General features: G+C 45.6%; 1 protein-coding gene and 1 pseudogene across 4 annotated transcripts in view; one reads left to right on the top strand and one right to left on the bottom strand.

Annotated features, from left to right (window-relative positions):
- Window positions 1–1,532: 1,532 nt before the first annotated feature.
- Window positions 1,533–4,467, top strand: LOC137791123 (heat shock protein beta-7-like; annotated as a pseudogene).
- A 5,574-nt stretch (window positions 4,468–10,041) lies between these two features.
- LOC137790227 (chloride channel protein 2-like) overlaps window positions 10,042–24,652 on the bottom strand; it is an 85,941-nt gene continuing 71,330 nt past the window's right edge. For 2 of the 4 annotated variants that reach the window (XM_068584230.1, XM_068584234.1), the window contains 4 exons: window positions 17,353–17,391; window positions 16,098–16,202; window positions 12,460–12,546; window positions 10,259–10,550 (listed from right to left, as the gene is read on the bottom strand). In XM_068584230.1, coding sequence (XP_068440331.1) covers window positions 10,356–10,550; window positions 12,460–12,546; window positions 16,098–16,202; window positions 17,353–17,391 — 426 coding nt within the window. In that variant the 3' untranslated portion in view covers window positions 10,259–10,355. Of the gene's footprint in view, window positions 10,140–10,258; window positions 10,551–12,459; window positions 12,547–16,097; window positions 16,203–17,352; window positions 17,392–24,652 lie in introns of those variants that run through there. The other 2 variants (XM_068584231.1, XM_068584232.1) reach the window with 2 other exon arrangements.

The following is a 24,652-nucleotide window of genomic DNA, read 5'->3' as shown; positions in this document are numbered from 1 at the left end:
CTACACACAGCTATGCACTGCTACACACTGCTACACACAGCTACACACTGCTACACACAGCTACACACTGCTACACACTGCTACACATAGCTACACACAGCTATGCACTGCTACACACTGCTACACACAGCTACACACTGCTACACACTGCTACACACTGCTACACACAGCTACAGGAGTAATGCTGGGTTAAGTGTCAATGCGGCACATTGACATGAGCTATTGGTATCAGTCACCTCCGGTATCTTTAATAATTCTGCCCCAGGTCAGAGGTCAGAGGTCAGCAGCGGGTGGAGAGCCCGGTGCAGCAGGAGAGCTGAGGCTCTGCATTTGAAGACACAACTGTTTTACACCATGTTGTGAACAGCAGTGATAAAAGGAGGATTTATTAATGCACTTTATTATTCACGAGGACGGAGTGAAGTGTTTCTCCCTGAGAGCACAAAGCCGCCACGTTGATGCTCGCCGCTCGTTTTCACTGGATTGTTTCTGGTTTCTAGCTCCCTAAAGGACTGAAGGCTGGAGCGCTGCCCTGAACACACACACACACACACACACACACACACACACACACACACACACACACACACACACACAACATAAAAGTATTATGACAAGTCTTGATCATTATTGACGGATCGTGAAGTTCACAACAGGGATCATGAAGGTCAAAAGAGGGCTTATGGAGTAAGAAGAGGACTTGGGGAGGTCCAAAGAGTAATTGTGAAGGTCAAAAGAGGGCTTATACATGTCAAAAGAGGGCTTATGAAGGTCAAAAGAGGGCTTATAAATGTCAAAAGAGGGCTTGTGAAGGTCAAAAGAGGGCTTATAAATGTCAAAAGAGGGCTTATGAAGATCAAAAGAGCGCTTGTGAAGGTCAAAAGAGGGCTGTGAAGGTCAAAAGAGAGCTTGAGAAGGTGACTTGAAAAGGTTACTTGTGAAGGTCAAAAGAGGGCTTATGAACTTCACAAGAGGGACTGTGAAGGTCAACCAGGGTCGTATCTGCTTTGGCTTTTTTTTTGTCAGGATAAACAAACAACCTTTGTGGGGATTTTGTCCTTGAAACTGTTCTTCATCTGTTATTCCATTAGCGGGTATATATTATTGATGAAGTGTCCCGCTGTGTGCTCGGCCGGTCCAGTGGACGACCCTTTGACCCCAGCACTCTATTCCTGACTGCGCGCTGGGCGCTCCTCTCCAGCCGGCCTTATCTCCTGCGTCTGCAGCAGAAGGGGTCTCTCCGCTCGCTATCAGTTTGTCCGTTACATTCCTGGCACCGGCGGTAGGACGGACTGCCATTTATGGCTAAAGAGAGACCACGCTGTGCCCCGCTGACCCACAATGCACCGGGGGCTTTATAAAATCCCACAAAGAAGACCCCTGGGCAGTGAGAGCTCTACAGCTTCTGGGGAGCCTTTTCTTTTCCTGCTTTTTGTTGTTGTCACTCTTCAGAAATTACATTTGAAGGGAACTAGTGTGTGAGTGTGTTTTCCAGGTGTGTGTCTGTGTGTTGTGTGTGTGTGTCCTCCGTCATGGCCTCCTCCAGCCGCAGGTCGTCCTCGTGCTACCGCTCCTCGTCCCGCTTCAGCACTTCCAGCTCGTACCGGTCGGACGGCGCGCTGGGCGGATCGTCCGACTCCCTGGATCCGCTTTTCCAGCCGTTCCTGGACTCCGCCGACGGCTCCGGTCTGTTCGGGGAGGAGGGCCCCGGGGGGCCCGGCGGTTCGACCCCCTTCAGCAGACAGAGCAGGCCCTCCTACCCGCACACGGGTAAGAGAAATCCCCCATGAGCACATGGTAAAGTGAGATCAGACGGGTATGTTGCTCTGAATGATGGAGTTTTGTAACGTGATTATTTATCTTATTATTACAAGAAAAAGTTTTCAGGTATGTATTGGCAAATTATAATTTAATTAAATTATAACTTTTAACTATTTTATTGAATATTTATTTGAATTATTTACATTATTTTATTTAATTAATTAATTTTATTCAATTAATTTATTCATTTTTTTATTTCATTTTTTTTCTTCTATTATTTATTTTATCATTAATTTTATTATTAATTTTATTTATTTATTAAAAAACATTTTACATTCAAAATAACACAAAATAGGAAATGAATACATTTCAATGTGTCACATGAATGTGAACAACGTAAGGAGTCGTGAGCGTTCAGACGCTGAGGGACATAAAAGAAAAACTAATATGTGAAACAGAATAAATAAAAAGTGGTGCGCTAATATAAAGAACAGGAACCTCTAAATACTTAATATGAAATGTTAAAACAGTTCTGCAGCCGCATTAAAAAGAAACAACCTGAATAAATAATGTAAAAGAGTTCTTACTGGCGAGTCGCTGCAGGAAGATTAAAGCCTCAAAATGTGATTTGGAGTATTTTAATACACAAATGTCAAATAAAATAAGATTCACGAGCCGCACGTGTCTTGAGGAAAGACGTCTCCGTCCAGACAGGAAGTAAATATCAATAACAATATCAATAACAGCCCAAACTATCTAGATTGGTTCTCTCGTGGAATTTTAATGGCCTTTTTGTTCTTGACAAAGCATAAAATATGTAAAGAAAACATCTAAAACAACTGAGCAATAATGCTTAGCTTGAATATAATGAGCCCCAAAGTATAACTTCATTATATTTAATAAATAAAACATCATGAAATTAAATGGAATTGTTCAAGAAAACTATTATTATTAAATTATATTTTGTCATTAAGCATTTGTTTATTTATTTTATTCAAATTGTATTATTTATTTTTTTAACACCATACCCAAATTATTTTACATTATTGTTAGCTCCATAATGTATTTTATGTCTCTTTTAATGTGGGCTTCTCTTATTAAGATCTGTTTCTTCATGTAGTGCACGTTGTCGTCAGCGAGAACAACAATAACAATATTTAAGTCGCTCCAAATCAACCAGACGGTTAATAATCACAGATCAATAACTCAATAACTATCTCCTCCTTTAGCTTGTGAAACAGGAGCCTCTCTAGGACCCAGGAGCTAACGAGCTGGTGAGGGAGCCACGGTGGCTGGGGCCGTGTGATTGGCTAAAACCTTTGAAAGGGCGGGAATTGGTGGTTATTATTGTATCTAATTATATTTAATTAACTCCAATAAAACTTTCACTTTGTTGGTATTAAATATTTATTACAATATTTATTCATAATTATTACATTTTGAACGCGTTGTGGCTCATTTTTTCAATGTAAACTTATGGATGAGAAAGTTTTTTAAAAAGTTTAAAAAGAAGAAGAAAAGATATAAAGATGTAAAGATGTAAAGACAGTAACATGACGCTCGGCTCCAGCAGGCGGCGCCGTGTCGGGCGTTCGATGCCGAGGAGACGAGTACTTTGTGTCCGCTGACGTCAAACAGTTTGAGCCGCACGACATCGTGGTGACGGCCTTCAACCACCACGTGGTCATCCACGCAGAGAAGGTGTGTGTGTGTGTGTGTGTGTGTGTGTCGCTCTCTCTCACCCTCCTCTCTCTACTTCCTCTCTCCTTCCTCTTTCCATCTCTCTTCTTCCTTCCTCTCTCCCACCTCTCTTTACTTCTCTCTCCCTTCTCTCTCTCCTTCCTGTCTCTCCTTCCTCTCTTCCTTCTCTCTCTCTCCTTCCTCTCTTCTCTCTCTCCTTCCTGTATCTCCTTCCTCTCCCTCCTCTTTTACCATCCCTTCTCTCCTTCCTCTCTCTCTCTCCCACCTCTCTACTTCCTCTCACCTTCATCTCTCTTCTTCCTCTCTCTCCTTCTTGTCTCCTTCCTCTCACACATCTCTCCTTCCTCTTTCTCCTTCATCTCTCTCCCTTCTCTCTCTCCTTCCTGTCTCTCCTTCCTCTCTTCCTTCTCTCTCTTTCCTCTCCCTTCTCTTTTACCACCCCCTCTCTCCTTCCTCTCTCTCTCCCACCTCTCACCTTCATCTCTCTTCTTCCTTTCTCTCCTTCCTCTCTCTCCTTCTTGTCTCCTTCCTCTCACGCCTCTCTCCTTCCTCTTTCTCCTTCATCTCTCTCCCTTCTCTCTCTCCTTCCTCTCTTCTCTCTCTCCTTCCTGTGTCTCCATCCTCTCCTTCCTGTCTCCTTCTCTCCCCTCCTCTTTCTCCTTCATCTCTCACCCTCTCCTCTCTCCCTCCTCTCTCATCGTCTCTCCATCCGTTCTCCTCCAGTGTTATCGATGAACTTTTTGCTCCATCATTTTTTTTCCTCTCCCTCTCTCTCCTCCTCCCCCTCTCCTCTTCCTCCTCCTCTTCCTCCAGGTCCTGGATGACGGTAGCGTGAGCGACACATTTACCCACAAGTCTCTGTTTCCAGAGGACATGGACCCGTTGTCAGTAAGCGGGACTCTGACCCCCGGCAGCGGCCTGCTGGTGAGCGTCCGCCGCGCCGCCGCGCCGGCCGGACTCGAGCCCCCGGGCTCAGCGTCTGAACACACACTTATATCATATTAAATAATTATTAGATAACAACTTAGTGTTTAATGGATGCTAATTTTAATCCCTCATGTGAGAACCAATGAGGGGAAAAAGGGAAACAATAAAAGTATCAACTTGTAATTGTACTTTTGGAATTGTGGATTTTTTTTTTTACTCTATTTTGAAACTTTTTTTATCTTGACGTCGTCATTTTTCATATTCATCTTGTATATTAATATTTTGTTTCACAGGAAGTCTTCATCTATGTCTGCATGTAGAGTCAAACATCAGGATTCATGATGTTCTCAGACAATAAATATGAGTTTTAACCCTCAAAAAAACAATTCATGAACCTTTTTAAATGATTCCTACATGTGAGTGTTTCATTGGTCAGAGCGGGTCATGTGACACGGTCCAGCTGGTTTGAACTCAAATCCTGTAAGCCTTCAGATTTGAGCTGATATTAATAATAACAATAATAATAATAATGATGATGGAGGTAATTGCACTGACGTGAGATCTCATGCCCGTCGCCTTTAATCTCCTCGACCTGCGTGAAATAGAAACACAACAACAACACAACAACACCTGCATGAATAACATGTTTAGCTTCTAGTTTAACAACAAAACAACAACAATAAAGCTGTATTATCATCAATGCATTCAAAAAGTATGAACTAAAAGCTCCCGTAACGTCGGGGTTTAGCTTTCATTTAGCCCGTTTACTAGCGGGTTCCTGAACGCATCACGAGCTTCGGGGACGCACAAAGAGAAAAGCTAGTGTCCTTTGTGGGCTTCCGTAGAACATGTGGACGACGACTCGCTCCCTAGAAATAAACGGTTATTTCTAAGCGAAGGGGAACGGATAACTCGTCGATTCAGGTGACTATGAACTCGTCCTTTGACCGCGAGGTCGGCGGTTTGATTCCCGGCGGCTGCCGTCCTCAGTCGCTCCCGAATGCTCACGGGACGGGTGCGATGCAGGCGTGTGTGCACGTGTACACGTGCACGTGCACGAAACCATCGGAACGAAGCGTGAAGCCACTGAGGGACGACAGCGCTCTACTTAACCAATGAACTCGTTTCGCTCATTAAGCTTCTTTTTATTTTTGTTGTGTTGCACTCTTCACCCTTTACAGTCCAGATGCTCTCTGCTCGTTCACACATGTTCAAACCACGGGACGGAGTGTGTGTGTGAGTGTGTGTGTGTGTGACAAAGAAACAAAGGCGTTGAAAATTTGGATTTGTAAAAAGTAAAAAGTGTGGTTGCAGGTCTTCAGACTGTTTAACACTCGCAGGGAAACAAGGCAACGGTGGAGTTTGACTGCATTGACTAACTTCAATAATTTGGTTGCAGAACTTCAGCAATCTGCAACTCTCACGGCAATGAGACGCTTTAAAGGACGAGGTCACGTGATATTTACTAACTTTGTCTTTACGAGTTTGTAACCCGTGTAACGGCGGCTACAAAGAGTTCTGCAAATATGGGCAAAGAAGAAGAAGGTCGGCCATCTTGGTTGCATTGGAGGAGCCTCGATTAGATCAATAAGGGTTCAGAGAACATTGCATTCATACATTGCAACCAACATTGTAGAATTGGTTGGTGGTGAATATGATATACGAGCGTTAGTGTTGTTAACCGAGGAGCTAATCCAGTTAGCTTCAGCCGCTAACACGGCTACAGACTGATCGTTGTTGAATTCATGACTCTAAATTTGTTGTCTTTTTTTATGTTTGCATGCAACTTGTTGCGCAACTGCAATGCATTGTGGAACTTTAAGTCATCAATGTACCACATGTATTTCATGGTGTGACTGTGGCTAGGATGTTAGCATGCCTGACTTTTAATCGATGGTTTAAGTCTGCTCCTCGTCAATAAAACCACCATAAAAAAAAAAAAATGGTGGAAATGCGGCAGAAGAAAAGGACGAATATTCTCCATTGCATGTCACGTTCACAGACACATGCACAGAGGAAACAAGTGAAGCTGTAATGAGGGTATAAATGTCTCCTTTATGTATTGTTTTTTGGGGCTGGATGAACTCATGTGAACATTATCGTGGCGTCGCTGCTGTGTTCGCGTCCCGCTGGGAGAATCACCGCAACACAAAAACAGCTCCAGGTGCTTCCCAGCTGTCGCCGAGGGGGGAAAGAAGAGGACCGACAGCTGCAGGAAAAACCCCAGGAGACGGGAAACAAAGTCATCTTCCACACAAGTCACTGTTAAAATCGCATTTATTCATCCCTGATATACAAAACAATGGTTCATTTTATTATATATATATTCTTTTTTTTTGTCCCGTGTGAAAAATAGCTCTGGGTTTTTGTTCAGCTCAGTCGGGTTTGGCCCTCGATGGGAGGGAGGGGGGGGGGCGTAGGTTTCCCCAAAAGCCTGATTAGCACCCACGGGTGCAAACAGTGTTTCACTTTAAATATCTTCACGGCGACTCTTCAGACAGCTTTTTATTTGAGGCTTTTGGGGAAACCCCGCCTCCTCCTCCCCCACAAACATCCCCTTCAGTCCTCATCCACAGACGTCTTTTGACACTTTTCAGGTTTCTTTACAAAAATAAGGTTATCTTGCATTCATGTCATCAATTAAAAGTGGGTTACAAAGAGAGATGAACAACAGTTATTGCACAAATTGATTACCTAACAAGTGGATCATCCATTAAAAAAAAAAGAATGGTAAAAAAACAAAAAAACATATCATTTTGTACAACTTCTACTTTGATTAATACAGACTAATAAATATGCGATCGAGCTCGGCTTTCTACGTCTGTCTGGCAGCCGACAACGTCTGCAGAGGACGGCGGCTCCGGTGCAATAAAAATCGATAAAAAGCACAAATAAAATGAATCAGACGAGTTGATCTCTGGATCTCAGTCGGTTCGTGTGTGTGTGTGAAAAGTGCCTCGTCGGCAGAAGAAGACGACGGAGTCGAGCGCTTAACGGGTGGGCCGCTCGTTCCCGTTGATGACGAAGAGGAGTCGATGAAGGCACTTGTGGAATGGACGCGGTGTCACCAGACAGACCGTGATGCCGGCCCCCTCGACATTAGTGTCATTTGCACTTTACACATCATTACAGACAGCATGTCATTACAGATTTAACAAAAAAACATACAAGAGATTATCTCTTCGAAATCATCAAATGTGAAAAATAATTCAACACAAAAGAAGCAACACAAAAGGGGGCCCACCCCGCTACACAACATGACTTTCAAAATGAGAACACAGTACAAAAAATGAATCGTGTTATAAGCCGCCACTACTTTCAGTGGTCGTACCCGCTAGCTCTCCTCTGTAGCCAGGTAGCTCCAAACTGTAGCTAGCTCGCTCCACGCTGTAGCCAGGTAGCACTCCACTATAGCCAGCTAGCTAGCTGCGCACTGTAGCCAGGTAGCTAGCTGCGCACTGTAGCCAGGTAGCTAGCTGCGCACTGTAGCCAGGTAGCTCTCCACTGTAGCCAGCTCGCTCTCCGCTGCAGCCAGCTAGCTAGCTAGCTGTGCACCGTAGCCAGGTAGATCTCCACTGTGGCTAGCTAGCTCCCCGTTGTAGCCCCCCCCCCCTCCCTCCCTCCGACAACCACCGAAGGTAGCGGGACCAGCCCCGGTTCGACAACCCGACTCAGGCAGTGGGCACGCAGGCAGTAGCAGCAGCAGCGGGGAGCTAGCACTAGCATTAGCTGGCTACAGCGGGGAGCTAGCGGGAACATCCACCAAAAGGTAGTAGCGGCTTGTAACCCGGATTTTTACGGTAGTCAACAATTTAAGATTGGTTAAAGGCGTTAAATTATGATGTTAAATATATTAATCTCTGCTAAAAATCCCCAATCCCACAGTTCAAAAATCAAGCGACAGATAAAGATGAATGGAAGACGCCGATCAGCGAATCAATGTGGAAGTATAAAATGAGATATTTGTAAATACATAAAAACACACAGGCACGAGATGGCAGACGACATTCACTATTAATTTCTGTCAAGCTTTTGTTTTTGGTACATTTTGATCATATATATATATTTATATTAAAAAAAACAAAGCCCTCACATGCACTCTCACATGCAAAGTCGTGCGGTTCTAGTTCTGTTTTACTTCCTGTGGTAAAACAAGAGCCCATGCATCGATGGAGTGTACACGCGTGTGCGTGCGGATTTAAGGCATCAAACAGCCGAGCAGGCTCTGCAGGTAGACGTGGAGAGCCTGGTCCCCCGAAAAATAAAACAGTTTTTTTTCTAATTAAAAAGGAGTGAGTCTGAAAGGACGTCGTCGGTCAGTAGTGGAGGGAAAAAAGACGGAGAGGAAAAACAAATCAATGCAGAGAGCGCGCTGACGAGCCTCCAGCATTACGGGTCCACATGAATTATTAAATACACAGTACTTATACATTATCTGTCATGTCCGACTCGCTCGCTGAGTCAGAAACCAACGCGGCGGCCATTAATCATTCATCCGCCGCGGCTCGGTCCACTACGTCCGGGCCGCGGCAGCCGGAGCGATGAGTTAGTTATGACTGCAGAGGTACATAGCGGGTAAAGGAGAGATGCATTTTTAATAAGAGGTTATTCTACAGTTGTGGTCCATGCACCCAGTTATGGATTTTTTTTTACTTTTAGTGTTTTTTACTGGATCATGCTTCGCTTTAAGCATGCTTTTTGTTCTGCATTGATCAAGCTGATCCTGTATGGTCGTCTGGCTGCTGTGTGTGTGTGAGAGCCTGGACTATGACATCATATCGCTGGTGGGGGTTAAGGGAGTGGAGGTTATGACTTCTGAAGGGGCGTGGCTAAAGGGTAAGTGTATGTGATGTCATCTAAAGGGGCGTGGCTAAATGGTAAGTGTCCGTGATGTCATTTTAAGGGGCGTGGCTAAAGGGTAAGTGTCCGTGATGTCATTGAAAAGGGGCGTGGCTAAAGGGTAGGTGTACGTGATGTCATCTGAAGGGGCGTGGCTAAAGAGTAAGTGTATGTGATGTCATCTTAAGGGGCGTGGCTAAAGGGTGAGTGTACGTGATGTCATCTGAAGGGCCGACAGGCACGTCCGCTTGCATAGACTGTATTTTGTAATCTGACCATTAAGGACTCTGGAATGAAGCGATGGGAAGACTGGGAGAGGGGATGAAGAGGTATAAACAGGAAGGGCATCCGCCCGCCTGTAGTCCAGTGCTCGTCAGTGTCGTGTAAAACACACAAAATGGCGCCGTAGCGAATTCCAGTTGAACCCAGACCACCTTATCAGTCAGAATAAAATAAGTCAAGCTGCTAAAGAAATTAGTTCCAAAGGCAATACAAAAAAATAAAATAAATGCATTTAAGAAATGTTGCTACCTCCCTCCTCACACACAATCTCTCATGTCACACACTCTCTCTCTCACACACACACACACACACACACACACACACACACACACTCAAGTGGAAGACTCGTTCAAAAAGACTTTTGCAGAAGCTGCAAAACGTTGATCTCAACTCAAGCTAAAAAAGTCTGCTAAAAAAACTAAACAATCCCTTTTTTTTTCATAAAAACAAATAAAAACAAAATTTTAGCCCCTCCCCTGGTCCCCCTCCCCCACAAAAAAAATCCACATTCGCTCTGCTGTGGGTTCCCGAGGGTGAGTGGAGGGTGAGGTGAGGGCCTCTCCCCCTGCAGGAGTGTCTGGCTCGGTCAGTGCAAGACTCCACTGGGAGCACTGGGAGCACTGGGAGCACTGGTTGGGTCCAAGGAGCCAAAAGGGGAAAGAGGAGCAGACGAGCAGAGAAATGAGGCGTTACAGACAATGCTAGCTAGCTAGCAGTTAGCAGTACGACTCTTTCCAGATTTAATATTGATCCCTGAGGATTCTCTAGCACTTTTTCGTGGACTTAGGAGATCAAACACATCCTCCTCCTCTTCCTCTACCTGCTCTTCCTCCTCCTCTTTGCCCTCACTGGGATTTCTCGTCGGACTCGGAGGGCGTGTGCTCGCGGGGCAGCGACAGGCTCTTGTGTCGGTCCCACAGCTTGTGGAGCTCGGTGGCCTCGTTCTCGCTGCTGCTGGTGCCGCTGTCCCGGAAGCTGGCCAGCGGGGGGCGCACCTTCACGCCCTTCACCGTCACCGAGCCCTCGATGGCTTTGCGAAGCTGGACGGGAGAATGACGACAGAGAGAGATCAAGTCGGTGAAGCTTTTACGCCAATTTCTACCAAACTTCAGTCTGAATTGAGTCGTTAAATATCCAAGTACACAATGTGTTGATGGATTGTTGCAATGTCCGGCTAAAAATACAACACTTTGGACAAGATGCGGAGTTTATTCATGACATTTCTGCATTTTGTGACATTTTGAGCAGAGGAGCGAGAGAGGCACGCTCATGAATCTCTGCGGCTCGCTCGCCGATGCAGAAGTGAAAGTCGAGGAAAGAACGTTGAGATCTTTCTGCTGTCGCGGTACGACCTGCAGGGGGCCTTTTGGAAACGTGCATGTTAATGCTCTTTTATTGCAGATTATTTTAGGGAAACACCACAAGGCAAAGCTCAATTTTGCAGGTGTGACAACGAGGATGGAGCCGGTGCAGCCGCAGCCAAAAAGACCCGAGCGTCAACTTTCTGCAGGACGGACAGTATGGACTGCGTCAGACATGCTGCTGAACCAACATGGATGTTTTCCTCCGGTTCAGATCAGAATTTAAAGCCGTAAAAGAGCAAAACGGGACTCATTCGGACCAAAAAACAAACAAAAAATAGGAAAAAAAATAAAATAAAAATTAGGACCGAAAAAAAAAAAAAAAAACCCGACTTTTTTTTCCCCCCTTGTCTTTTTTTTATTGACTTTTTTATTGACTACTTTTATTTATTTTTTTTGTCCAATTTTTAAAAAAAAAAAGTTTTTGGGCCCAAATTATTTTTTTTTAGGTCCGAATTTTTATATATTTTTTTGGTCCGAATTTTTAATTTTTTTGGTCCGAATTTCTTTTTTTTTTGTGTGGCGGGAATGGGCTTCCATAACTCTGGGATATTTGAAGTGAAGTGAATATTCATAAGGGAGGAACACTTTTTTTCTAATTTAGAATAATCTCCTCAAAGCGTCCTGGAAACAGCTTCGATAGCAAGCTAACAAGGCCGCTGCGCAGCCACCGTACCTGCGTACCTGCGTACCTGCGTACCTGCGTACCTGCGTACCTGCGTACCTGCTGCTTGTATCTGGATCTGACTGCTGCACTCCATTATTGAGTGGTTCTGTCTGGTCGCTTGTAAATTGGATTTTTGGTGTTACAGATTCTGCACCGAGAAGAAGAAAGTCTGCACGCTGCAGGGTGGAAGTAAAGCACTATATCACACACACACACACACACACACACACACAAACACACACAAACGTCCCCGTATGGACGGCGGCGCTGTGATATAACAGCGCGTCCGCGTGACGGACAAGGCGGAGGCTTTATCTGCCGCAGCCGGCTTCCTTTGTGTCTGCTGGTGGAACGCAGAACAAAAAGCCTTAAATGTCAGAGAGACGCTCTCTTCCTGGCCAAGTCACAAAGAGAGAGAGAGAGAGAGAGAGAGAGAGAGAGAGAGAGAGAGAGAGAGAGAGAGAGAGGGAGAGAGAGAGAGAGAGAGAGAGAGAGAGAGAGAGAGAGACGAGGCAGAGAACAGACAGAGAGACAATAGATAGAGACAGCAATATTAAGCAGCCTTTAGTCTGTCACAGTGCATAACAGGCAGAGGGAGGAGGAATCCTTTGTGTGTGTGTGTGTGTGTGTGTGTGTGTGTGTGTGTGTGTGCAGCAGCCCTGATGCTATTGACAATGATTTTTACAATTATGAAAGCAGAACATCTGCAGCTTTGTGTACAGGAAGACAGTCACGACTTGTTTCAAACAGAGCACAGGGTTCGAGGTTTAAGATGCACGCGGTACTAAAACCACTAAGTTAAATATATATTCTATTATTTCTATATTATATTCCTTCGCTAAGTTAAGCGAAGGAATATGCACAATAATAAAACTACAAAAAACACACATGGTACACAGTCAAGCGCCCCGTGACTCTCACCTCCTTGAGGGAAACCACCCCGATGAGGCGCCCGATGCTGGTGACGTAGGCGTGGTCGAGGCCCAGCAGGGAGAAGATGGTGTGTGTCTGCAAAGGGGGAAAACAATCAGAGAAACACACACACACACGCACACACACGCAAAAACGTTGACTTCCATTATCCAACGTTGAGAAGTTTGATCAGAACGGATTCATTACCGTAGAAGTCGGGTTACAAGCCGCTACTGGTTGTACCCGCTAGCTACCCGCTAGCTACCCGCTAGCTACCCGCTTTAGCCAGCTAGCGCTGTTGCTACATCACATTTAGCTGACGCTTTTATACAAAGCGACTTACATTTTTGCTCTATACACCGTACAAACAGCAACGGGGAGGAATTCAGGGTTAAGTGCCTTGCTCAAGGACAGCGGCTCAAACCCTGATCCTCTGATTGAAGGACGGCCATGCTAACCACTGAGCCACGGTCGCCCCTAGCTCTCCGCTAGCTGCCCGTTGTAGCCAGCTAGCGCAGCTGCTAGTGGGGAGCTAGCAGCAGCTGACGGGAGCTAGCAGAAGCGCTAAGCAGTAGCGGCTTATAACCCGACTTTAAGTGACTTTCTAGCCGTTTGTTTCTTAAATCAGGAAACACAGATTGCATGCTGGGATACCTGCTCATACTGGTTTTACTATACAGTGGAGTCGACACTGCTAATGGTCCTGATTGCGTCTCTGACTGCTTCCTGCTTTGTGTCATCATCGTTGTCATTACTTCAGTTGGTTGTTATCGTTGGCGCCGATCGGCACGCATCAGGATTTTAAGTTGACTTTGTTAACTTTGTTTTAGAAAAAGGTGCAGAGTAAATAAAGTTATTGTTATCATGATATGCTTTAGCGGGGATGTGTGTGTGTGGAACTCCACGAGCACATCGGAGTCTCCACTAATGGCAATCGACCGCACATTAACCCGTGACAGCTGTTTCATGAATGGGGTCGGACGCAGGTCAAAGACGTTAAAGCGTCTTCATAAACGTCTAGACCGATTTCTATTAGTAGCGTCACGCCAATGTCATCTTCTACACGGGAGAAGATGAACATTGAGGGTGCAATGTGTTCAACATCCTCCTGACAGAGCAGAAGACATCAAACTATTCAGCATGCAGAGCAGCTGGCGGCAACAGAGCCAACGTCGTCTTTACTTGTGTTTTTTTAACTTTTCATTGTGAAGCTGGGTTCTCTCAAGCCTCCATGGCCCCGTTTGGCTCTACTTATGCTGCAGTATGGGCTCTGATTGGCTGCTGCAGGACTCTGTTCCCCCTCGGGGTCATTCAAGTTTCATTTAATCTCATCTGCACTCAGTAAGGTCAAAAACAAAATAACTGCGGCGGCGGATTAGAAAAGGTTTGCAGGATTGATGCCAGCTCGGTTGTTTGTTCTGGAAACTTTTTAGTGGGACTTTTATTGTGTGTGGCTTTGCCAGAACGGACATCTGGGACCTCTGACGTTGATCCGAGAAGAAACGAAAGTTGTGCCAAGAAAACGATTGTTAAGTGATTTTCTTTTCAAAGTTTACATCTTTTTAAGTTTCCTTCAACGTTCACGTCCATTTAAAAAAGAATTCAAGTGATTAAGAAGTGCTGCAAACGTCTTTTTACCATCAATTGATCCTTTAACACGTGAAGCATAGACTTCTATACAACCAGAGGAGTCGCCCCCTGGTGGTCAGGAGAGAGAATGCAGCTTTAACACATGAAGCATAGACTTCTATACAACCAGAGGAGTTGCCCCCTGGTGGTCAGGAGAGAGAATGCAGCTTTAACACATGAAGCATAGACTTCTATACAACCAGAGGAGTCGCCCCCTGCTGGTCAGGAGAGAGAATGCAGCTTTAACACATGAAGCATAGACTTCTATACAACCAGAGGAGTCGCCCCCTGGTGGTCAGGAGAGAGAATGCAGCCTTTAACACATGAAGCTTAGACTTCTATACAACCAGAGGAGTCGCCCCTTTTCATATTGCAGAACCGTGGAGGTAAACGGTTCAAAAGCTTCTCAGGAACAAACATGTCACCTCTGTGCTCATCGTCCTGCTACCAGCGAGCTACAGGGGATTAAACTAATGAGGAATGAAGTGTTTTTGAGGTGACAGTAGGCGTTAATCTCTTCATCTGACTCTCGGTTACGGCTCACAAAATAAAGCAAAAGTTGACATTTAATCCTGATTTGAAACAAAGGTCTCGACAGTTCATCTAATCCAGAATATTAAGAGCGTCGTGGACATTGTTGATCAAAAGAGACCTTTGAGGAACATTTTAGGTGTTTATTTTGTCAAAGACATCCGGAACAGCTTTCCAACTTCTTCTTTCTAAAAAATGTATAAGACCACTTCTTCCTCGTCCTCCTCCTTCTTCTTCTTCATGTATTTATTCCCAAAAACTGATTTGTCCCAAGAGCCGAGAACAACAACAACAACAACAACATGAGATAAACGGTCGCCAGATCCAGAGAGGCCGAGCAAGAAAGTAGGACATGACGTAAAGAGAGAACACACACACACACACACACACACACACACACACAGGTGGCGGCGAGCGTGTTTAATATGCTGGAGGAGGTTGTGCGTGGTATTGGCTTTTGGCAGCGTGCAGCGGAGGGAGATGGATTGGTGCAGAATCCCTCTCTTAAATGTTTAAAGAGTATTCACACACAGAGAGAGAGAGAGAGAGAGAGAGAGAGAGAGAGAGAGAGAGAGAGAGAGAGAGAGAGAGAGAGAGAGAGAGAGAGAGAGAGAGAGAGAGAGAGAGAGAGAGAGAGAGAGCATTATGAATGGGGGACATCAGGGTGCTGCCACTGCTGCTGGCAAGATTGCCAGTGTGAGTGTGTGAGTGTGTGTGTGTGTGTGTGTGTGTGTGTGTTGGAGACAGAGCCTCTTTCAGGATGCCGCAGAGAGTAAATTAAATCAACGCGGGCATTAAAGAGCTGAAGCTGCTCTGGCCGCTCTGTAAAAAGGACGCCATCAGAGCGTCGGAGCGTTGGAGCGTCGGCATCGAGCCGACGACACGCTGTCAGACTTATCGAGGGAAGCGCACACAAGTTGGGCCGGCTCTCCGGATCAATACTTTGAAGTGTGACGTGTAAGAAAAGCATGACGACTTCTAAAGAGACTGAAACACGTTCAGATGAATATGGTCACACTTTACTTTGTGTGTGTCTTTAAAATATTATTAGATTCCTGTAATTGTTCAACTATTTTTTTTAGCCCAGGACGGTCTACTGGTACTCTATATTTCCTTTTTATTTTTTTAACATATTCTTTTTTTAAAAATTTTTAAAAATATAATGTTTTTACATTTTAAAAAAAAATATATATATTTTTTACATTTTTTTTAAATATATTTTTTTTACTTTTTTTTTTTTACATTTTAATATTTATTATTATAATATTTTCAAATACACACCTCTTGTCTAAAGACCTTTCACACAAACCTGCTGCTCCCTCAATCAATTAATAAGCGCCGATGCGATTGTTCCCATAATTGAAGCACTTGTTGTGCACCGGGAATACCACTCTAAATTCAGAGTGGACACACACAGACACACACACACACACACACACACACACACACACACACACACACACACACAGCTGTATTTGCAATCAGACCTTGTGCAGCGACGTGCGCTCCACCAGCTGGAAGGGGGCGGGGTCGATCTTGCAGTTGCTGAAGTTGACCTGCTCGTCAAGCTGCCGCTCCTCCCACTCGGCAATCTGCACAAACAACACACCAACGAAGAAGAAGAGGAGGAAGAGGAGGAAGAGGAAGAGGAGGAAGAGGAGGAGGAAGAGGAGGAAGTTTTAGAAATGAGAGATAAAACATCCCGCAGGAGGGACGGTTGATGCCCTCTTGACAAAACTTTTATTCATTTTTGCTGGTCACAAAAACTGAGTGACGGCGTGCGACGAGGAGACGTCTTCATGCCGAGGCGGCCGGCGCCGATCGGCGGGCGGCGGCGCCGCATGCAACGAATCACCTCCTCTGATCCACGATCAATGAGCCGCTCTGAACGACTCTATCAATCATGGCGGCGGCGGCAGGAGGGGAAGGAAGACGTAGCGAGAGGCGAGGAGGGGAACGATGACAACGAGGAGGAGGAGGGGGGGGAGGGGCTGACAGACAGGAAATGAGAGGTGCTGTTGATGGATGAATTATGAATGATGTCATATCCAAAAATATAGGGCCACGAGGTAATCGGGCCCGTGTGGGGAATATTGAGGAATCTGTCAAGGCGTGATGTCATCGAGAGTAAGAAGAAAAAATATATATATAAAAGAAGAGAAATATGGTGAGGAGAGAGAATGCCGCTTTAAGACAAGAAGCATAGACTTCTATACAACCAGAGGAGTCGCCCCCTGGTGGTCAGGAGAGAGAATGCAGCTTTAACACATGAAGCATAGACTTCTATACAACCAGAGGAGTCGCCCCCTGGTGGTCAGGAGAGAGAATGCAGCTTTAACACATGAAGCATAGACTTCTATACAACCAGAGGAGTCGCCCCCTGGTGGTCAGGAGAGAGAATGCAGCTTTAACACATGAAGCATAGACTTCTATACAACCAGAGGAGTCGCCCCCTGGTGGTCAGGAGAGAGAATGCAGCTTTAACACATGAAGCATAGACTTCTATACAACCAGAGGAGTCGCCCCCTGGTGGTCAGGAGAGAGAATGCAGCTTTAACACATGAAGCATAGACTTCTATACAACCAGAGGAGTCGCCCCCTGGTGGTCAGGAGAGAGAATGCAGCTTTAACACATGAAGCATAGACTTCTATACAACCAGAGGAGTCGCCCCCTGGTGGTCAGGAGAGAGAATGCGTGTTTTTGGTCGTAAGTTGTGTGTTCGTGTTGCGTGACCGTCTCACCTCTCTGATCGTCATGTCGTCCTCCACGTCGACGTCATCCTGCAGACAAGAAGCGACACACAAAGACGTTCAAACAAAACAAAACACACACACAGACACACACACAGAGTCGTGAAAGACAAAGGGCGGACACATGGTAGCGACTACAGTTCTCCTGGTGAGAGCGAGGATGTTGCGTGATCGTTACACTGATGGATGTGCGGCGCTGAGACCGACGGGCCGGAGTCGAACCGGCAAACCTCGATGGAAAGAAACGCACACAAAGTGTGTGTGTGTGTGTGAACGTCACCGCGGGGTGTGTGCACGCGACGCTCTGTGTGTGTTTGATGGGCTGTGAAATATGATTTTTTCAAAGTGTTTAGCCGTGCGCTTGAGTACAGGTATTTACTTTTTCCGGGTTGAAAAAGAAAGAGAGTGTGTGTGTGTGTGTGTGTGTGTGTGTGTGTGTGTGTGCGCGCGTGTGTGTGAGGGGCTGATGGGAGCTCTCAGCTCATTTATCCTCATCGCTGCGGTGGTCGACCTGTCGGTAACCCTGGCAACTGTTGCTGCGGGGGTAGAAAGAGGTAACCTACTGTAGCATTATGCAACACACACACACACACACACACACACACACACACACACACACACACACACACACACACACACACACACACACACACACACACACACACAAGGGCACTCTGAATGTCGCCAAGACACGCCGGTGTTCCAGAGGTAAAATGTAAACTAGAGATAAATGGAGATCAAATCACTTCGGTGTGTGTGTGTGTGTGTGTGTGTGTGTGTGTGTGTGTGTGTGTGTGTGTGTGTGTTTGCAGAAGAAGAAGAAGATGAGAGAGAGGTTGGACTGTGAATGTAAAATAGGTGCTCTCCAAGAGATTAGCCGTTCTATTAAGAGAGCAAATCTCTGCTTCTGGAGACATGAGTTAAGGCAGAAGTGTGTGTGTGTGTGTGTGTGTGTGTGTGTGTGTCTGTGTGTGTGTGTCTGTGTGCGCGTGTGTGTGTCCGTGTGTCGATGGAAAGTGGGAGAGTCAACTTTGTTAGTCTGCAAGCGACTGACAGTGGAATCAGAGCGACCGTGTGGGCATATTTAAATGAGATTTAAAACGTGTGTGTGTGTGTGTGTGTGTGTGTGTGTGTGTGTGTGTGTGTGTGTGTGTGTGTGTGTGCAGAGGCATGCGCGAGGCTCCAGAGTGCTGACAAAAGGCAGATGAAGCTGTATTGCTGGCTGCGCCGTTTCCCTGACCAGACAAAGATTAGAAAGGTCCGCCTCCATCCCTCCCTCCCTCTCCTTCCTCCTCTCTCTCCTTCCCTCCCTCCTTTCTTTCTTTCCTCCCTCCCTCCTTCCTTCCCGCCAGCAGCTATCCATCCTCCCTTTCTTTCCATCCAGTGAGCCAATCGCCCAATCAGTGGCACCCATCCAAGACTGGGTCAGCGGGGAACACACACAAAGATGCTGCATCTCTCTCACACACACACACACACACACACACACACACACACACACACACACACACACACACACACACACACACACACACACACACACACACAAGTTCTGAATATAATGAAAAGATTTGTTTTGTTTTATCGAGTGGATCTGGATGAAACAGGCTCCGCCCCCTTCCCTCCTCGCCGCAGACAGAAGGAGAATCGGCTTTTCTTTACACTTTTCCCTCTCAGCTGAAGCGAGAGGCTTAGCGCCGTCCTCCGCTCATCTAAATCCAAACTCTGCCTCTTCTTTAAAAAAAAAAGAAAAAAAGAAAAAGGAGGTCGAGTTTTCAATCTCTTGAGTTTCTGCCGCTAACACAACAGAACTCACACACCAACTACACAACAGAAACCAGGTGATTACCCAGCAGCTCGGTGTCAATATTGAAAAACTCCCACGTCCAACTTCTACAAAGGCTCCAGCGGCTTCTCTGAAGAAGTTGGACTTGTGCTCAAAAAGCAAACGTGTTTCTCCAAATCCAATGTCCCGGTTCCTGAATCACCAAACCTGCAGATTGGTGCTCGCTGCCTTTGTTGGTCCGATTGGTTTAAGGTAAGAATACATTAGTTTTTGGGGAAAATATTAATGTCTTTACCACAGTAAACAAGGTGAAATGAGGAAAAAGTGTATTTAACGAGCTCAGAGCTAGCAGAGCAGAGCTAGCAGAGCAGAGCTAGCAGGCTGAGAGCAGAGCTAGCAGGCTGAGAGTAGAGCTAGCAGAGCTAACAGGCTGAGAGTAGAGCTAGCAGGCTGAGAGTAGAGCTAGCAGAGCTAGCAGGCTGAGAGCAGAGCTAGCAGAGCAGAGCTAGCAGTCTGAGAGCAGAGCTAGCAGGCTGAGAGAAGAGCTAGCAGGCTGAGAGCAGAGCTAGCAGGCTGAGAGCAGAGCTAGCAGGCTGAGAGCAGAGCTAGCAGGCTAAGAGCAGAGCTAGCAGAGCAGAGCTAGCAGGCTGAGAGCAGAGCTAGCAGTCTGAGAGCAGAGCTAGCAGGCTGAGAGAAGAGCTAGCATGCGACGGCATCAGCTAACATGGCAAAGTACAGCTGAGTCATTAGTTTGGAAGGTATTTAGTGACACAATTAACGTAAAAGTTGGGTTATAAGCCGCTACTGCCTTCGGTGTCCGCTAGCTCCCCGCTGTAGCCAGCTAGCGCTGCTACTCGTTGGCTAATATTAATTTGCAGACAAAGGACGTCCAGTCACACCGATGATCTCAAACATAAATCAGAATATTGAAGATAAACTGTGATTGGCACGAGTGGACTCTGGTTCTACTGATGATGATGATGCTAACTTCAGACTACTCTTTCCTCTTCGTCGTCGTCTCAAGGCGACGAAAAAACATAAAAGACAACAACGTGTGCAACAATGTAGCGACGCCTGTTGGCTGAGGGAAACATTGTAGCAATAGTTACCATCTGAAATCTGCAATTACCTGCAGATTTCTTTGCTAATCACCTGTAAATTCTACATTAATGCCTTACTTACGCATCTGATTCGGACGACAGACTTCACACAATTGTGAAATAGCGTCGTTAACGACTTTGTGGGGCGTAAAGTGGGCGTGGCTGTGAAGTCGGTCCCATTACGGCTCTGGGAGAAGTCGTGAAGCTGTAATTAATCTTTCCGACCCATCGGCCCTCATTGTTCGAGTTTCTTCCCGACATTTTAACTTCTTCCGCTGATGCTTTCGGTCCTGCGAGGCGTGTTCCTCAGCCTCCAAAAAGAATCTGATACGGGGAAAACAAATCAATTCACCAAACAAATTACCGCCGGTACTTTGCACTCGTCTTCTTCCGGATGAGTTCCCTCTCCCGCTGCATATCTCCTCCGTGTCGCCTGAAAGGATTCAGGAAATCAAAAACTTCATCCCGTCGTCTGAATATTCCTCCTATCAAGATAACCAGAGGACATTTTCAATGGCCTCGCTCGTCTTTGTTCTACAGCTTATGACTCGCTCGGAAAGTGCGAACACTTGACCCCGAATAATCTTTAATAATCGACTCATTTTGGGAACGAATAAAAAAAAAACTTGCTATATGGTTCTTGAAATAAAGTGTCCGATATTGGCACGCGTCCGTTTTACGAGCGAGGGCTTTTCTGTCCGTCAGATAGAGATCATCAATCTTCTGCTACTCTATTAGCGAGCGGCTGAAAGCCAGCGGGACTCGTCCTCGTAGCAGCCAGCGCCGTGTTTTACATCGTAAAGGAATAGTACCATTTATATAAATCATAAAAACAGGATCCTTTGTGCCGACTTTGGAGGCGACGGTCTTTTGAATTGGCCACTTCTTCTTCTTCGTCTTCTTCTTCACTCAAACGCCGCCTTCGGTTCATCTCAGCTGGCGCCGGCTACTCGTTCATCCATCGGCTTCCAGCTCCACGAGTGTCAAAAGTAAACTTTCACCTGATCGGGTTCCACCTTTAAAAACTTAACTTAACGTCTTGGTTGCGTAAAGGTCAAAGTGGTCGTCGTCAAATCAAAAGCACCTGACTATCTTAAGGGAGTAAAGCTAGAAAATAACATCCAAAAGTAATAGTCTGAGCCAAATGATACATACAAATATTTATTTATCTATCCATCCATCCATATATCCATTTATCCATCCATACAACCATAATTCTATCTATGCATCCATCCATCTATCTATACGACCATCCAAACATCCATCTATCATGGATCGTTGGTTCCATCAGTTTGTTCTGTTCACACATGGCAGCTGCTGGATGTGAACACATGTAAAAACGCCCTCGTGGAGACTCGTGTGTGTGTCTTTGTGTCTGTTTTAACGCTGTGACACGTGAATCTAAACGTCGTGAGCGTGCGCGCTAAAAAAATAAAAGCTAATTTCGAACTTGCTAAAAAAAAAGCTGGTGCATCTCTACGCCGATGACACACGGATGTATTTTAGCACGTCGAGCATCCATCGTGGGATGTCCCGGCATGTTGTGCGGCCGGATGCCAACGACACAGACGTGTGTGTGTAGTTGTGTAATTGTGTCCCCGGCAGACGAGTCTCCAGCTGTCACGGCGACGTGGCTCATTATCTCCCTGCGTCACGGATGATTGTGAAATTCTGCAGTTATTTTTCATAATAACGCTGCAGAAAAAGTTGAGAAAAAAGATTGACTGGATCAAATCACTCCTCTGAAGTCAGATCCATCTTTCTGTTGCATAAAAAACAACACTGCTTCTTCCCTCTCCCGGGGCTTTCCCCCTCATTGTAATGCAACTTGTCTGTTCTCTCCTGCATCATGTGTGTGCATGTTCTTATGCAAGTGTGCATGTCAAGAAAGACACATTTTCCAACAATCTAAAGAAACAAAAGACAAAAGAACTCAAAGAGATAACGAGGGAGAGGCAAGTAGCCGAAAAAGACGAAAAAAAAGAAAAGAAAACGAGCCCACAAACCATGATAAATAAACTATGAAGGCAACACGAAGACGCGAGAATGGAGGGAGAAAATAATGAGAAAAACAGCCAGGAGAGACCGAGAGGCCGAATGGCATCATTTCTCTGCAACAGACTGATGTCATTTACCCTGCATCAATATTTCACAGCCTCGATGTGAAGGAGGAGGAGGAGGAGGAGGAAGAGGGGATGACAGACGACAGAGATGCAGAACGGGGAGGAGGGCTTTGGAAAAGTGGAAAAGTAGAAAAGATGGACGAAGAGCAACGGAGCAGAGCGGCGGAGATTAAACCAAAATCCAGAACACCACAAAAAAAAAAAAAAAAACCTGAAGAAAAAAAAAAGGAGGAATAACTTAATTTCTCTTCCGCCGCCGGAGGATGTTACTGAGAAAAATAACCATTTGCAGGTCCATGTTGACGCCGCCGACTGTTAATAATAACTCCTAATGACTGTTAATAATAACTCCTAATGACTGTTAATAATAACTCCTAATGACTGTTAATAATAACTCCTAATGACGGGGACAACAGGGCCAAACAGGCACAGGGCACTGCACATGCACGCGCACAGAGCTACAGGGGTTCAGCGCTAATTAGCGCGCCGCGAGGCGGGAATGACTAACACGCCTCCAGGCCCACTTAACACCCCCCCCCCCCCAAATAATGCACCGCAGCCACTAATGCGCCATCTGCCTCGGCCCTGACCGCGCTCAACACACCCTGCACCTCATCAAAGGACACCGCGAGCTGCAGAGGACGGCCGATGGAGCCCTGAAGATGTCCATCAATTCATGATTAACGCCATAAACATGTAGGAAAAATAGATTTATATTGCATGAAAAGAGTCAAACGTGTTTACTGAGAGGAATAAATCCAGCGAGGAGAGGAGTCACTTTCTTATAGACTTCTATACAACCAGAGGAGTCGCCCCCTGGTGGTCAGGAGAGAGAATGCAGCTTTAACACATGAAGCATAGACTTCTATACAAAAAAAAAAAGTTACTTTTTTTTCTTGTTTTCAAAAATAAATAAAAAGTTACTTTTTTTTCTTGTTTTCAAAAATAAATAAAAAGTTACTTTTTTTCTTGTTTTCAAAAATAAATAAAAAGTTACTTTTTTTTCTTGTTTTCAAAAATAAATAAAAAGTTACTTTTTTTCTTATTTTCAAAAATAAATAAAAAGTTACTTTTTTTTCTTGTTTTCAAAAATAAATAAAAAGTTACTTTTTTTTACTTGTTTTCACAGAAAGAAATAAAAAAAGAAAATTTCACCAGACAACTATTCCCGCCCTTTTCAGCCCAAAAACCAGAATGAGGAACCGAGAAGAACGATCTTAAAGTCTGGACGGTGACATCAAATCAACCATAAATCATGTTTAATAAAAACAGGATCGAGTTGTGAGCCGGTTCTCAACCTGTTGTCTCTGCAGCGTCGCTGCGTAAACACTTGTTTGTAAACACTTGTTTGTAAACACTTGATTGTAAACACTTGTAAACATGTCCAGCAGCGTGGACGGATGCTCACCCCGTGGAATCTCTTCAAGCTGGGCGGCGGCTCCTACGAACGGAACGACATCACACGGTGACGAGAGGGAGACGACCTCACGACGGCGTGTGAACGCGACGTGAGGGGAAAACATGGATTACCAATAAATCACCGACGGAGACGGAGACGTCTGCAACGCACGGCCGATAAATCACTCGACCCGCCATGCAACGATGACATCATTGTGTGTTCATCTTGGTAATCAGGCGCTCGTTGCATTGATTGTCATGCAGCGCCGTGCGGAGGGGGGGAGGCGGCCGCCGGGTGATTGGACGGCGGCGCCCTCGTTCCAGTTGAGTGTGGAGGACATCTTCCCCGCCCGCCCCCGAAATACCTCCCAGCTCTCCTCATGCATCATCGTTTCATCCTGCCGCTGTCAATCAAAAATACCTTCCGGCTCCTAATGAAGAGGCACGAGGCTGCCGGTCTGCTGAACGCCGCTCATGCACGTGTTGGAACACGCCCCCGGGCGACCCCGCCCACATGGATTTTATCAATTTACAACAGATGCGACAGGTTTTCGGTCCCTCCTGATGGCTCTTAGTCCTAAGTCCCGCCCCCCTCCCTGTGAGGCCGTCACTGATTGGACCCCTCGGTGATGATGAGGCTGATGATGGACAGCTCGGCATGCGTTTTGGGGTTGAACAGCCTCGTCCTCGCAGACCACTTGACCTCAAGAGAACCACTGCTTGTTTATTAGGACTGAGAAGCTTTCTGGGACTTTGAGAACCGATTGAGTTCAAAAAGGATGAGAAACTATTGAGTAAAATAAGATTTTTTGGGGTTTTTGTTTTGGAAAATTTCACAATTTCATGGTCAGACGATATATTGTATTTACTATTACCTTTAAACC

The sequence above is a fragment of the Clinocottus analis genome, unplaced genomic scaffold, assembly GCF_023055335.1.
Source record: "Clinocottus analis isolate CAN_PGR_092001 unplaced genomic scaffold, fCliAna1.0.p SCAF_2, whole genome shotgun sequence".
Lineage (NCBI taxonomy): Eukaryota > Metazoa > Chordata > Actinopteri > Perciformes > Cottidae > Clinocottus > Clinocottus analis.
This window is presented reverse-complemented; position numbering and strand designations above follow the sequence as displayed.